Below are 16,405 nucleotides of genomic sequence, written 5' to 3'. Positions count from 1 at the left end.
CGAGTGTCGCTTATAGCGGTTGCATGCTGCACTCTGCACAATCTAGCTCTGCAAAGTGGGGGACGCTGTGGATGAAGACGATGTAGTCGGAGTGGCTGGGGCTGAGTACGATGAGTCCAGCAGCGAGTCCGAGGCTGAGCACACACAGGGAAATAATGAGGGGGCACAGGCTGACCCGGGCATGCTCCAGGGAGGCAGGGATACCCGGGACGCTCTAATCCAAGGGTTAGCTAGCACAGCACATATGGATGTGCAACACAGGCCTGGCATGTATCCTCCGTCCTGGAGACCTCATCTGTCTGGATAGGAGGATTGGCGATGGGCGCAGTCAATAAATCTGAAAGACACACAAATCACTCATCCAATCTCAGGAATGCATGCACCATTCCAAATAAAGAGGAACCCACAGCCATTTGAGACAACATTAATTTAATTTTGTGACCAAAGTCTCGTCAAACTACAGAAATAAAAATGTGTTGGACTTCACACAAAGCTCTAATCAACTCTTGGGGGGGGGTGCAACAGAAAACCACCAGTGATGAACCGGGGGTGTGCCTAAGGTGCCTTCATTTTTCGTTTGCGGGTGCTACGTTTTTGTGGTGCCCCGTCGCTGGCAATGGCATCTGAGACAGTTGCTCTCTCTGATGCCCTGTTGGCCCCAATGACCTTGGCAGACGTCCTCTGGCCCATTGAGCCTGTGATGGACCCGCCTGGGAGGGAGATGCCAGCTCCGCAGCTGGCATCTCCCCAGTCATCTCAGAGGGACGGAGGAGCTGCTGCCCTCATTCGTAGCACCCTGAGAGGTGCCAGGCAGCTGCTCCACCGACATGAGGTCCATTTGGCCCTCTCTGCTCACTGTAGATGGATGGGCACCAAGGTGGGATACCTGGTGGCTAAACCACCGCCCACACGGGCACCGACCAGACGAGGTCGTTGCCCCTGTGAGGGCGCGCAGGTCCGAGCGCAACCCCAGGAACCCCCAATCCTGTCCCTGGAGCTGCCTCTGCATGAGAGCTGCCAACCTCTCCATGGAGGAAGCCTGGCGCTCAGCCATGATGCTCAATGCATCGGCCACGGCCCACGTGGACTCCCCGACCGCTGACACCAAGCCAAGCAGAGCTTCGTGTACCTCCACCAGATGTTCCCGAGCACCTGGCTACATGTGAGCACTCCAGAGGCTCATCATCTGCCACAGACTGAACATGTGTCTGGGCCCCTTCAGTCCTCCATTCAGGCGCCATCGGCACTCTCTGTCTTCGCCAGCTGCTCCAGCAACTGTGAAGTGCTCTCACCGCTGTGACCCGGGACACTAGCAGAAGATATGATGCCCACCGAGGTGTGAGCATCTGCGCTGGTGCCTGCCTGGCAGAGATGGTGTGACGCTTCCAATGGTGCAAATTCATGCCCCACATGCTGCGGGTGCAGAACCCATCTCATTTCAACCCTCTCATGCTGAACGCATAGGCAATCTCTGGTGGGCCGCCCAGCTAAGGACACTTGCCGTCACTAACGCATTGCATTCAGGTCACTCAGACATGGGTCGACAGCCAGCAGGGGAGAAGGTTACATGATGGGTGCAGCCAATGATGCCAACATGCTACTCACCCTTCCCATGCGCAGCAGGTCATTGAAGCGCTTGCGACACTGGGTCCATGAACGCTACACCACGTCGTGGGAGCTCACAATCTCCGCAACCTCCTCCCATGCATGCTTTGTCAAGTAAGGTGGCCTCCTCTTCCCGTCCTCGGGGACAAGCACATCCCGCCGTGCTGCCACCTCCTCGAGGAGGGCAGCAAGGCACATTTCAGAGAACCTGGGCGCACATTGGCCACCAGTCCTACCCTCCTGCATGTCGCTTAATGATTTGCCTTGCCCCCAACCTCTGGCTATGTACATCAGTCTTGGTGCGGCTGCAGCTTGGCCTTTAAACAGGCCGCCGGGTCACCATTGGACCTGGCAGCGATTGCCGTTCTGCCTGCGCCCGCCCACTCCCGCAGCCCCCGGGAGTCACCAAACACGCTGGGCGGGCCTTAATTGGCCCGCCCGCACAAAATCGGGACCGTGCCCGCCAGTGCCCGCACTCCCTGCCCAATATGGGGAAAATTCTCCCTTTGTTGATTGTGATTAGATTCCAGCTGACTCACTGTTTCATTAATTCTCATAGAGCCTGCATGTGACATTTCCACCAGCTTTTTATTGAACATTTGTTCCTTTTGAACAAGTTCCTTCTGCTGCTTTTTCAATTCTGCTTTTAATTTAATCTCCTGTTCAGAAAGTTTCATCTTTAATTTATCCTGCATTTCAGTTCCCTTTGTTTTAACTTTTTCCAGTTTCATTTCAAGTGCTTTTATTTTCCTTCCATATTCCTCATGAAGTGAAGTGATTTCTCGATTGGTTCTTGGGATTGTCCTCTGAGGAGAGATTGATTAGACTAGGCCTATACTCTCTGGAGTATAGAAGGATGAGAGGGGATCTAATTGAAACATATAAATTCTTAAGGGGCTTGGCAGGGTAGATACTGAAGAAATATTTCCCCAGGCTGGGGAATCTAGAACACAGTACCACAATCACAAAATAAGGGGACAACCATTTACAACTGAGATGAGGAGAAACTTCTTCACTCAAAATGTTGTGAATCTTTGTAATTCTTTACCCCAGGCAGGGACCTGTGGATGCTTGGTTGTTGAGTATATTCAAGACAGAGGTTGATAGATTTTGGGGTACTAAGTAATTAAGGAATATGAAGATTGTGTGGGAAGTTGGAGTTGAGGTGGAAGATCGGCTGTGATCTTATTGAATGGCGGAGTAGGCTTTCAGGGCCAAATGTCCTACTGCAGATTAACTGCTTCTCCAAAAATAATTGCCTTATCATGATTCAACTCAAGTATCATATGTGCCTTTTTCTCTACAAACTAAATCAACACTTGTTAAATGCCCCTGCAGCCAATTAAGGCCTGCCCATGTAAAATGGCAGCACAGACCCGATCGGGGGCGCCGATCTGGTCCACACCCGCCTGCGTCCGCCCCCGCATACCCCACCCAACGGGGGGAAAATTCTACCCATGAAAAGGGACCTGTTATAAGCGAAATTTAAAATAATTTATTTTATTTTTATTTGATGTTGAAAACCTCATCCCGTCCATGGATGAGGTTCCAAAAATTCAAGGGCCACTTGGCCTTTTCGCCTGCCTGGCAACCGTAAGGTTGGACGGGCAGCGAAAAATTTAACTTTAACTGTTACTTTAATGGCTTTAACAGGCTTTTTAATTGTTGGCGGGCGCGCTGCCAATTCCCGCTTGCGCCCGCCGACCAAACTATCACGCGACTGCACATTTACGTTGGAACGCTCGCCTGACGTCAATGCACGTCATTTCATGCTCGAGCGGGTCGGGCACGCGCCTGCCCGCCGAGGTAAAAATTCTGCCCATGATTTTCCATTCATAAATCCATGTTGACCTTGTCTGATTGCCTTGATTTTTTTCTAAGTGCCCTGTTATAACGTCTTTAATAATAGCATCTAACATTTTCCCTATGACAGATGTTAAGCCTATAGTTTCTTGCTTTCTGTTTCTCTCTCTTTTTGAATAAAGGTTTGGAGAGTTTGGGCAGAATTTTCCCCTCATCGTGGGGGGGAAGTTGAAGAGCGGGCGCACAGAGATGCGCTTCCAATCGGTGCCCCCGATTGGGGGGCACGCCGCCATTTTGCGAGCTGAGCACTCCCTGTGCGGGCGGGGGGGGAGGAATTCTCTGAGTCAAGAGTGCGCTCTTTCGCGCATGTGCACGAAAGAGCGCACTCACCTCCCTGAGGCTAAGTGCTGCCTCAGGGAGATCGACTCTACAGTAAAACATCTGAAAAATAGAGGAAGAAAAATTTCTCTGACGTCCCCTCATGTGACACTGTCACATGAGTTGGGACATGTCCATCACTTTTAAATACACTTTAATTACATTTTTTAAAACTCACATGAAACCTTATCCCGCCCATGGATGAGGTTTCATGGTTTTTCTAATGCCCGCCAGGGCTCCTGGCCTTAAGGTTGGACGGGCAGGCCCATTAATTACTTTAGTGACTCTGTCAATGGCCTCAATTGCCCATTGACAGGTTGGCGGGTGCACAGCTGATTCTGCTGAGCCCCCAACTACCTGCAAATTTAAATGGGGTGGGGTGACATTGAGAGTTCCACCCGCCATCATCCCGCATCATTTTACGCGTCGGCGAGTGGGCCCCGTCCCCCCCCGCTCATCGACCGGGAAATCCTGGCTCATGTTTCTAGCTAGCTTTCTCTCGTACTTGAATTTTCCCTTCTTAATCTTTTAGTCATTCTTTGCTGTTTTTCCTATTGTCGAATCTTCCAACCTGCCACCCACCTTTGTGTAATTATGCTTTTTGACACTATCTTTAACTTTTTTAGTTAACCATGGATGTTGGATCCTCCCTTGAAATTTTTCTTTCTTGTTGGAATGTATCTATTCTGTGAATTCTGAAATATCCCCTTAAATGCCTGCCACTGCATCTCTATTGACCTATTGCTTAATCTAAATTGCCAGTTCACTTTAGCTAGTCCTGGTTTCATGCCCTCATAATTGTCCTTATTAAAGTTTAGAATACTAGTCACTTGTCTCTCCCTCAAACTGAATGTAAAATTCAATCATATTATGAACGGTGCTACCTAGGGGTGCCTTCACAATGAGATTATCAATTAATCCTATCTCGTTGCCCAATACTAGGTATATAGCCTGCTCTCTGGTTGGCTCCAGAACATGCTGTTCTAAGAAACTATCCCGAAAACATTGTATGAACTCATCTATGCTATCTTTGCCCGTCTGATTTCTCCTGTTTTTATGCAGATGAAAAATCCCCCATGATTATTGCCATACCTTTCTGACAAATTCCCATTATTTCTTCTTTGATACCCCGTCCTACCATATGGTTATTGTCAGGGGCCTGTACACCACTCCCACAAGTGACTTCTTGCCTTTTTCGTTTCTTATCTCAAACCAATCCTACATCCTGGTTTCCTGAACTTAGGTCATCCCTCTCTAAAGTGCTAATACCATCATTAATTAACAGAGCCACCTCTCCACCTTTTCCTAACTTCCTGTCCTTCCTAAATGTCACGTACCCTTCAATATTCAGGCCCCAATCTGTGTCATCCTGTAGCCATGTCTCTGCAATGGCTATCAGATCGTACTTATTTATTTCTATTTGTTCTCTCAGTTCATCTGTTTTGTTTCAAATGCTATGTGCGTTTAATTACAGAGCCTTTAGTTTTGTCCTTTTATTATTTTTGTCACACCTAGCTTTATCTGCTGATTTACTCTTAGATTTGTACTCTTTGTCCCTTCCTGTCACGGTCCATTTATCATTTCCCATATTAGTATCTTTCCCTCTTGCCTTGTCTCTACTCTTTGGTTTACCACAGCTTCCCAAATTTGATCCCTTGCCCCCATTATTCAGTTTAAAACCCCTCCACCTCCCTAGTTTTGCGGCTCATGAGGACACAGGCTCCAGCATGGTTCCTGTGTAGACCATCCCAATGGTACAGATCCCACTTTCCCCAACAGTGGTGCCAGTGGCCCATGAACCAGAACCCATCTCTGCCACACCAGTGTTTGAGTCATGCATTCATTTCTCTAATCTTATTTCTCCTATGCAAATTTGCATGTGGCTCTGGTAATAATCCAGAAATTATTACCTTTGAGGTTCTGTTTCCTAATTTGCTGTCCAGCTCCTCGTACTGACTATGCAGAACCTCCTTCCTTGTCCTGCCTTTGTCGTTGGTACTTACATGGACCACGACCACTGGATCCTCCCCCTCCCACTGCAAGTTCCTCTCCAGTCCTGAGCAAATATCCTGAACCCTGGCACCGGGCAGACAACATAGCTGTCTGGCCCTCGCTCCTTGCTACAGAGAACAGTGTCAATCCTCCTTACTGTACTGTCCCCTACTATCACTACCTTCCTCTGTGCTCCGCCCATTTGAATGGCTTCCTATACCACAGTGCCATGGTCAATCAGCTCATCACCCCTTCAGCCCCCACTCTCATCCAAACAAGCTAAAGAACCTCAGACTTGTTGGACAATTGCATAGGCTGACACTCCTGTGCTCCTGCCCACTGGGTCTCCTTACCTGTCTCAGCTGCAGTCGCACCCTCCTGTCCCTGACCACCTTCCTAATCAGAAGACCCTATTCTAAGGTGTGTGACTGCCTCCTGGTACAAAGCATCCAGGTAATTCTCACTCTCCCTGATGTGTCACAGTGTCCACAGCTCAGCCTCCAGCTCAATGATTCTGAGCCAAAGCACTTCAAGCCACAGACACTTATTGCAGACATGCTTGCCCTGGGTAACACTGGTATCCAGGAGCTCCCAGATGCTGCATGTCCTCCATATTTATGTGCTTTAATTAATTACTTAATTATTATATTCGATTATTTATTTTCTTTCATATATTTATTAATCTTATCACAAATTGCTGTAATATTTTAAACCTTAGGAATAGAGTTAGATCTATTAAATGACCATGAAGAATGGTCAGAATTTGATAGATTTCGGAAAACAGGTGGCCATTCTATAGAAGAATGTATAGAAGAAGATCGCATAAAAAAGTTGAATTTCAATTCAGGGATTCCTAGATCAGTACTAGCTTTAAATTACTGGATTATGTTAAGTGTCTCATATGGACAGACTCCTGGTTCTAACTGCTGTTTGGTTCTCAGAGAAGAAAACTCTGGATCAAATGACTGCAGCCTTGAAAAAATTCCTGGGGAAACTGTTATTTGAGCCATTCCATTCTAACTCAAAGAAAAGAGGACTCAATGATATTTGAAAATAATCCAGATACAGGACACAGGTATCAATAGAATAGAAAGATTAGAAACAGGCAGAATGAAGATGAACACACCTTTAGCAGATCTGGCTTTGCACTAGAAGACTAAGTTGGAACAACAATAATGGGTGAATGAATCCCAGGAATGCGCAAGGAACAGTTAATAGGTGCTTCAGGTGTGACTCAAATTTTCATAGTGAACTGCCTAAAGTTGTTAGATCTGGTTAAGGACCATTAACATTTAAAGAGAAATCTAAATACCTCATTTTAACCAATAGTACTAATACACAAGATTTCACTTTCTTTTTAATGAAACACAAACTTTATTGTATATGGAACAAATTAAACAAAGTAAATATGAGTAAGTTAACATGATAGCTTATAACTATGTATGTTAAGCACTCAGATTTACTTCTTACTTCCTTCCATTCTCTCATAAGACACATCAAACTTATAATAAAAGCAAAATACTGCGGATGTTGGAAAACTGAAATAAAAACAGAAAATGCTGGAAAAACTCAGCAGGTCTGGCAAAGCATCTGTGGAGAGGGAAACAAAGTTAACGTTTCAAGTCCATATGACTTCTTCAGGTCTTAAATCTTAAAGTTATTCTCTTCTGTAAGGACCACCCATAAGTAAGCCACAGTCCTCTGGAGAATTCTTCTTAGCTCCAGCTATTCTCAGAGGTAAAATTTTCATTTATCCTCTCTTGACTCTGGATGCCTCAGTCCCTTGTTCTGGTTACTTTTCAATACTTCCAAACCAATTTGTTTGCTGATTTCTTTATTCACAAGACTCTGTAGGGACCACTGTAGATTCTCCCACTAGTTTCAAACTAGACAATCTTCCAGTTTCAGTTCCATCACAAAGATTCAAACTGAGATTAATCCTCACTTGCATTCCACACCATCAATACTAAAGTTAGTTTTTATTCTGCCTACAGCGCAGGCCCAGCTAACTACCATTTACTTCAGCTATCTCTTAGTGGGCTGCAAACTGCACGAGATCCAAACTGCAACTAAATGTCTCAGCAAGCACCCAGATAAATTGAAACCAGATAACTTCCCTAAGCTCCACCCATATGATGATGTAGCCTGCTCTAGGCTGTCCTCAAACTAACCTTTAGATTAATTATCCCTCATTTACAATTACTTCTTTGACCTGATAAAGTAAATGGGCTTACAACATTTCAGGGTTTACTGAATGTTTTTAAAGTAATTTAGCTCTACCTCCCAAAACAAAAACATCACTCTGGACTGCCCTTGTTCTTGCAAGCATTGCAGACACCATGTCTCCGGCTCTTTAGCTAAGTAACCCCACCTTCTGTTTATGTTCTTACCTTTCTAGCTGTTCACCTTTTGAGTCAGCATGGCCTCAACCTTTTAAGTGTAATAGACTCTAAGTTTGCTTCAATTGCATTTATCCCATTTTCTACATTTTAATTCCTAAAACTAAAAGTTATATTCTAAAACACACGAACCATGAATTAGATATTCATAACAAAGTGAAGACATAGCATTTTTTAAATGACACATGACAAGAGAGTTTGGAGGATAAGGGTAAAGATAAAGACAAATCTGTAGTATTCGGGTCTGCAAGGGTTAATATGTGGGACTGTGAAAATAGCATCTCCCATAATGATGAGGTAAGAAAATGCATGACTAGGAGAGGAGAGGGAAAATGTTCATGGCTTCAGCAGTGTAACGTCTAGTTATGGATAGCTGTACATAGTTCGGTTTTATAAAATAAACCAGTTGTTGTTTGAACGTGCCAACATCTTAATAATCATTCCGAGAGGTCGGGGTCATACTTGCAGACTGAACAAAGATGTTCCGCAAAACAGTCACCCAGTCTGCATTTTGTCTCCTAAGTAAAGGGGAGACCACATTGCATAATGAGCAGCAAATACAGTAGACTAAATTGAAAGAAGTAGAAGCAAACTATTCGATAATGTCAAAAAGTTGAACTTTTTAATGTAAAACATTACCTACAGAAGGCAAACAATTGATGTGTGTATTTTCCACATTGTCTTTATACTTTTTTTTCCTGAAAAAGATGTGAAACCTGATTTTGATAATTCACGCACGCTGCTATGGTCCATATCTTCAGAGGATATTTTCACTCTCCCGTGGAACCAAGCACAATGTTGAATCAATTGATTTTTGCTTCAACTAAGCAACTGCCTTGAATCTACAGTGTTGAGATCCCAGCAGTCACACTAGGATTGTGGTCTCTGTAGATCTCCACAGTTTACCCGTCATTGCTCACAGGGTTGGAGAGAAGTGTCCATGAGTGGGCTCTTGGGCATATCTGAAGTATACAGTAAACTGGCTAGGTATGGTGGGAGGGGCTCGGGTGGGGGGAAGGGCAGTGGGAAAGCAATTTGGCTACCCCAGAAAATAAATGCCTCCCTGCCAATCTTGGGGCATATGGGAAATGGGAGGTTCCAGGACCCTGCCCCAACTCTAGCTTAGACTCCTAAGTGGGTTCTACTTCCAGGTACACCTGTTGAGTCTAGACATAGCTATGTTGTTCCCATGTGAGAGAGTTCTCTCCCCTATTTGCATTGATGACCTTGTAAGGACAGGTGGGGACTCTCCTACAGGTCCAGCTTGGAGACTCTGTAATGTCTGAACAATTTCAGGGCCACAATTCATAGGATTAAATTATAATTTTAAATGAATAAATTATTTCTTAAATAATGTTCAGCTTTGGTTTTCTTGGCTAATTTAACTTGGCTTTCTTTTCTCCTGAATTACCAGAATGAGTTTTTCCATATTTCCATATTAGAAATATTTTCAATTTCAGGTGTCTACATGAATTTAACACACTTCAAGATTATATTGTATTGGGCATATTTTGTTCAGATTTTAATACTGAAGCATCTCATAAGGGTATAAAAGAAGAGGTCACTTTGTAAGTATCATGCAAAATGAGTAAACCTGCTTCACTATTACCAACAACTGTTTCTGATTTCGCAGAGCTGTGTTTCTGAACTTGCTTGGTATGATCATTGTGTTCACAACAGCCTGCCTGTGTGGTTTGGTTATGTATGCTGTTTATGAGACCTGTGATCCAATAAAGGCAAACAAAATTAGTAACCCCAATCAGGTAAGTAATATTTAATTCAGCTTAAAGGAACTTAATTTGCAGCAGCATTTACTGTAGCATTAGTTCCTTTTTTTATAAGTATCAGATGTTGACCTCTAATTACACAACCCAATTAATAAAATCTAATAGTTATCAAATAAGTGTTCTCATTTATCTTCCTCCATGATTCACAAGTTAAGCTCAAGTGTTAACTGTGCAAATTCATAAGGACAATGTCCCTATAAAAACTTGGACATGACATTAGAAGAAGAGACAAAAACGATATAAAGATATTTAAGATAGACAATGAGTAGAGATAATTGATAAACTAATCAAACACAGAGAGCATAAAACCTTGATCTGAATGGATTAAAAGAAGTTAGGGAAGGGATAGCAGAGGCATTATTACACTTACATAAAAACTTATTAACAAAGGGAATAGAGCCAGAGAACTAGCAAACAACTGATGTGATTCCTATATATAAAAAGTAGAAAGAACAAGCCGAGGGAAATCTAAACCAATTAGCTTAATGCTGGTTATAGGAAAGATAACAGAATCCTTAATAAAGATGTAATAGAAAAACACCCAGAAAGCAAAAATATAAAACTGAGTGGTCTGCACAGATTCCAAACTGGAAGAACATGCTTGACCTCAACCTTATTGAATTCTTTGAAGAAGTAATGAAAAGGATGGATATGAATAATATAGTTGATGTAATATATTTTGAATTTCAAAAAGCTTTTGGCAAGGTACTACAAAGCAGACTTTTTACTCTGGACAGAACATTGTGGAGCCAGGGGACAAGCAGCAGAATGGATAGCAAGATGGCTACAAGATAGCAAACATGTACTATGGATTAAATGTTACTCATAATGGGAACTTATGGGAAGTGGTGTTCCACAAGAATTGGTGCTGGGACTGTTCGCTATTTACATAAATTACTTGGAACAGGTGTTGGAAGTTCAATTTTGAAATTTGCTGATAACCCTAAATTTGGAGGTGCAGTTAACACAGAGGAGGATGGTGACAAAATGCAGGAAGACATTAATAAACTTGCTAAATGGGCAGGAAAATGGCAAATGAACATCGATACGATAGGTGTGAAGCAGAATAAGGTTGCCATAAAACAGTGGCTTGGTGGTATTATTAATGGATTGGTAATCCAAGGGCCTGGACTAATGCTCCACTGATTGGGGGCAGAATCTTCCTGTCCGGCCAGCAGCGGGAAGCTGGGCAGGTGGGGAAACTTAATTTGGTGAGAGGCCAAAAATCAGTTTCCTGATGGCGGAATAAACTTTAACAATTAAGCTCTTGGGACTTTAAAGGTGGGACAAACAGTGTTGGGAAGTCCCTTTGCATTCATTAAAAAGCCATCTCGCTGGAATTAAGTTCCACCTCCAAATTAAGCTCCCTGCCAGCGAGAAATTAGAATATTCAGATGTATATAAGTGGTGTGCACCTGGCAAGCTTGACATTTTCCTGGCTTTGAAGTGAGTAGATGCTGCTTTGGCCCTCTTTGGGACCACTTTAAAGCCTCAGCCTCTTGACTCAGGTCAGGTGCTGGTAGGCCAAGATGCGTGAAGGCTGGACATGGGAGCCAGGTGAAGGGTGGGGTAGGGTGGAAGAGTGGAGTGAAGGCTGGATAAGTGCGGAAGTGGGGGAGGGTTTCTGGGGAAGGAACACAGATTGTTCAGGATGGGTGGGAAGGGAAAACAAAAACAGAATTACTTGGAAAAACTCAGCAGGTCTGGCAGCATCGGAGGAGAAGAAAAGAGTCGACGTTTTGAGTCCTCATGATCCTTCAACAGTGGGAAGGGAGGCTGTCCAGGGAAGGAAGCTAGACTATCAAAGGCGGGAGGGATGCAGCAAGGGAATGCAAGAGTACAGTGAAGTGGGTTGGAGGGAAGGGCTTTTCTTGTTGCGCTTGGGGTTCCTGAGGCTGTGTAGAGGAGGGGAGTTTCCGGGCAGGGACGGTGGGAGAGAGATGGTTCTAGAGGTTGGAGTCAGTGCTGTCAATGGTGGAGTCCTGGGGTTGAACTGAAGTTACTGGGCAACAGAGGGAATGGTCACAGTGAGAAGGGGAAGTGGGATGCGGCAGGGCAGCAGGTCCAGGGTGATAGTTTGGTGGCTGAAGGATTCATGGGGGGTGGGGTGGGGGGGGGGTTCACGGAAATGGACGAAACAGATGGCTCTGATAATAGGAGGGGTCAGAGTGGGCATGGAGATTGTAAAGGATAGGCTCAGGGGGAGGGAAGACCTGTAGATGTGGATGGTAATAGGTGCAAGGGTAACAGGGGGAGGTTCAAAGGTGACAAGAGGGGAGAGGAACAGTTATATTGGGTGGGTCAAGGGTGATGGTGGGAAATGGTGGGTGACGGGGGAGGGCAGGAGGCTGTGGAGCAAGTCTCAAATGTAACGCACACTATTTTGCTACCTATGCAACGCAATCGATGTATAACTGCGTCACCGCAAAGCGGGAGGAGCAGCTTTTTAGGTGGGTGGAGATCAAGGTCAGCAAAATTAGCTGACTAAAGGGACACCCTAATAACCATGAGGCAACTGGATGAGAACCATGCTCAGTTGTGTTCTCCTCCCTATGGTGAAGCCTATACGGCAGCAGGTTTGTTCCCGACTCATGGGTCTCATAAGATCGAGATTCCATTAAGCTCTGGAGTTGCCATTCATTCTGTGTGATTTGCCATTTGCTGCTGTCAGAGGCAGCAATGAGGGGAGGGAGTTGGAGCCTCCAAGGGGCACAGCTGGTCAACGGTAACAAGGCCCCGACTCCAAACCTTCATCTTCCCAGGTGAATGGTCATTGCTGACCAGTGCTCATGTGGTTAATCTTTCTATGCTGCCAGGACAATGGCCTCTCTATAGTGTCTTGAGGGTAATGGAGGGAAGCTGAATAGTGTCAGAAGGCGGTTTGTCACATCCTGGTCAAGGAACAATGTCTCCAAGTGCAGTCATGTATGAACAGGAGGTACACACATCTCTGGCCCTTCAGTATGTCCTTCACCTGGATGGGGTGCGGTGGGGATGCCATGTCTGGATGGAAGCCAGGCACAGGACCTAGCACTGCCTTGGTGGCTCTGAATGGAGGGAAACCTGTAAAGAATTTGCTCACTAAATTGATTACTTTCAATTCACTCATCTACTGAGGCCTAGATGATGCAGGCTCCAGGCAACCCCCTTTCTACTGGCTCTCATGCAGATGAGGAGGAGGAGGAGGGCCCATCACACACTGGCACAGGGCCAGGAGGAGAGACGGCCTGAGCAGCAAGAGGTAGTGGAACCTTGAAGGTCAGGATGCTGGTGACCAGGGTCCACTGCAACAGCGATTATTGGCCCAACCACGATATATCACAGGCGGTGCACCTATCTACAGTTGAACGAAAGACAATGCTGGATGCGCCTCAGAATGTCCCGGAATGTGGTTTCACACATCTGTCAGCTTCCCCATGACGACCTGCAATTGCAAGGACTTGGAGGCAATCAAATGCTGGTGGCACTAAAGGTCACCACCGCCTTAAATGTCTTTGCCCGTGGCTCCTTCCAGGGCTCCCCTGGGGACCTATGTAACATCTTCCAGTTAACAACACACAAGTGCATCCAGGAAGTGACAGATGCCCTCTTCAGAAGAGCACACCAATTTCTCTGACGGGGTCCCAAACGCCAGGCTGCAAAAGTGTTGCATTTTGCAGCAATCTCAGGTTTCCCGAAAGTGCAAGGGTCTGTTGACTGCACATATGTGGCCTTGAGAGCTTCCTGGCAGCAGCCAGTCCCATTCATCAATAGGAAAGGTTTCCTCTCTTTGAACGTGCAGCTGATGTGTGATCTAGAAGGCAAATCCTACATGTTTGTGCTTGGTTCCCAGGGATCTCTCATGATGTCTACATTCTGAACCACTCCCAGGTGCCACAGGTTTTTGAAAGACTTCAGCAAATGAAGGGCTGGCTCCTTGGGACAACGGATACCCCCAGAAGATCTGGCTGTTGGCGCTAGTTTGCCGACAGCAGAGTGCTCCTGAGGAGAGCTACAATACCACACAATCCTCCGCCAGGTCCACTATTGAGAAGATGATAGGCCTCCTAAAGATTGAGGTTCAGATGTTTGGACCACTGAAGAGGGTCTCTCCAATACCACAGTGTGTCCCCAGATCATTGTTTTCTGCTGCACCCTGCATTACCTGACGCTATAAAGAGGGGATGACTTGGCTGAGGGAAACATGGAGGACTGAGATCTCCTCCAACAATGAAGATGGTGAAGGGATTGAACTGATGAGAGCAGGATGTCACCAATCCACATGCTAAGGTCATTAGCAGGGGTATGACGTGGCAGACAGGCCAATGACAACCTGATAACTAATAGATTCCAGGCAGAATAAGCTGCCAAGACATTTCCTTTATTTTTAGGTTTTCTATTCTCTGCTGGCTGGATGGCCCCAACTCCTTTTTCATTGCGGACATTATACTATGCTCTAATATACTTTGAGTTAAGAAAGCTGAATTAATTTGCACTAAGTAACATCTGTCTTGCTGGTGGCTTGATTCTTTTCATGTGCAAGACTGTGCTAATATACAAAGCCTTGGCGCTAAATACACGCATTAGAACCTGCACTCTGTTCTCCTGCGACTTAGGGCACCTGTAAGTAGAATTGACAATTTTCCCATGCCCTCACAAACTCTGTGTGCATGGCAACTTGGAAGCAATATCCAATCTAGCCTCAGCTGGTATGTACTCACGTCACCTGTTATGATCCCAGCTAATGTTATTACTGGACAATTCTGAGCCCAGAATGGAACCTGGCTTGATAGATCATAGCTTTTTTTTAAACTGTGGAGGGTACTCACTGAAACAGATTCACAGGACTCTGCTGCTGACTATTTAATAAAAAAAAAAACATTTATCAAACAAGAAACATTAACCATATTACATCAGACAACAAAATGTTTGGAAAGATTTCAACGCAGACACCAGGGAACAAGCGATTCAAACTTTTTATCGTTTTAACCTTTTATCCCAGCAATACTCTTACAGACCCAACACCCCAGTGAAGAAGTACCACTGTTTGCACACAAAGGGTAGAACTGGTTCAGTTGCAGAGAGGTTTCTTTACCAGTAGACTTCTGAACATTCACTAAAAACCCTTCCACAATTGGTATCTCCCTTGAGATATCTAGAAAACTCACTATAAATTCACTATTGCTTTAACTTTGGAGCATATGGGGGAGAATTTTCTCCCTCGCGGTGGGGGGGGAGGTTGGGTGGGAGTGGGCGGGCGTGTAGCTGATTGCCGCCCGTGATTGGTTGTGCGCTGCCTTTTTACGTGGGCGGGCCAATTAAGGCCCACCCAGCGTGACGCGCACCCGGCAGCATTGAGCACTCCCTGTGCAGGCAGGGGGTGGGGGCGGAGGCTGAGTTGGGGACCACGCTCTTTCGCACATGCGTGAAATCTCCCTGAGGCACAGAGCTGCCTCAGGGAGGTCAGTTTGATATTTAAAAATTTAAGTAAAGGAAAAAAAAAATTTTTAAGACATGTCTTCTCATGTGATGTTTCCCCTTGTGGGGCATTCTAGAACGAGGGGCCGTAGTTTTAGGCTAAGGGGTGGTAGATTTAAATCAGAGATGAGGAGGAATTACTTTTCTCAAAGGCTCGTAAATCTGTGGAATTCACTACCTCAGAGTACAGTGGATGCCGGGGCGCTGAATAAATTTAAGGAGGAGATAGACAGATTTTTAATTAGTAACAGGTTGAAAGGTTATGGGGAAAGGGCGGGAAATTGGAGTTGAGTCCGAAATGAGATCAGCCATGATGGTATTGAATGGCGGGGCAGGCTCGAGGGACTGAATTGCCAACTCCTGCTCCTAGTTCTTATGTTCTTATGTGACAGTGTCACATGAGCTGGGACATGTCTATGAATTTTTTTGAAGATTTTTATTAAAGTTTAAAAACTTTCATGAAACCTCATCCCACCCTTGGATGAGGTTTCATGAGAAATGCGAAGGCCGCCTGGACTCTTCGCCTGCCCACTAACCTTAAGGTTGGATGGACAGCTCAGTTAATCATTTTAATTGCTGTTTAAATGGCCTTCATAGGCCTTTGACAGTTTGACGGGTGCACAGCCGACTCCAGTGCGTGCCCGCCAAACTCAAGATCTGAATGACATGCGGTGATGTCGGGACGCACGCCCGATGTCACCATGCGTCATTTTATGCGTTGGCAAGCGGGTCCCGCCCCTGCTCGCCAACCCAAAGATTCTGGCCATGATTTCCTTAACAGTCTGGCATCATTTCCAAAGGTCTTCACTCCGTGATATATACATACCAACTAAAACTAAAAACTGCTTTTCTTGTCTTTCCCTGTATCTCTGTGGGTCTCTCTCTGAAAACCTGTTGCTAGGCAACAGCACAGTTTTTTCTATTTTTTTTTTGCTTTAACTTCACTAAACTACTAACCCCTTGGTAATCCATATCTTCACTTTA

At 45.3% G+C, this 16,405-nt stretch overlaps 1 protein-coding gene across 5 annotated transcripts in view; it reads left to right on the top strand.

Annotated features, from left to right (window-relative positions):
* Positions 1-16,405, top strand: part of LOC144667610 (sodium-coupled monocarboxylate transporter 1-like) — a 166,010-nt gene that overhangs the window by 63,371 nt on the left and 86,234 nt on the right. For 4 of the 5 annotated variants that reach the window (XR_013573334.1, XM_078529065.1, XM_078529069.1 and 1 more), the window contains exon 9: positions 9,811-9,940. The exons of the other annotated variant lie outside the window; for it this stretch is intronic. Coding sequence is in view for 3 of the 4 variants with exons in the window: in XM_078529065.1 (XP_078385191.1) it covers positions 9,811-9,940 (130 nt within the window). In the remaining variant the exon portion in view is untranslated. The remainder of the gene's footprint in view (positions 1-9,810; positions 9,941-16,405) is intronic. 5 annotated transcript variants of the gene reach the window in all.

The sequence above is a fragment of the Cetorhinus maximus genome, chromosome 24 (genome assembly GCF_964194155.1).
Source record: "Cetorhinus maximus chromosome 24, sCetMax3.hap1.1, whole genome shotgun sequence".
NCBI classification, from domain to species: domain Eukaryota; kingdom Metazoa; phylum Chordata; class Chondrichthyes; order Lamniformes; family Cetorhinidae; genus Cetorhinus; species Cetorhinus maximus.
Note: the sequence above shows the minus strand (reverse complement) of the source record. Positions and strands in the feature narration are given on the sequence as shown.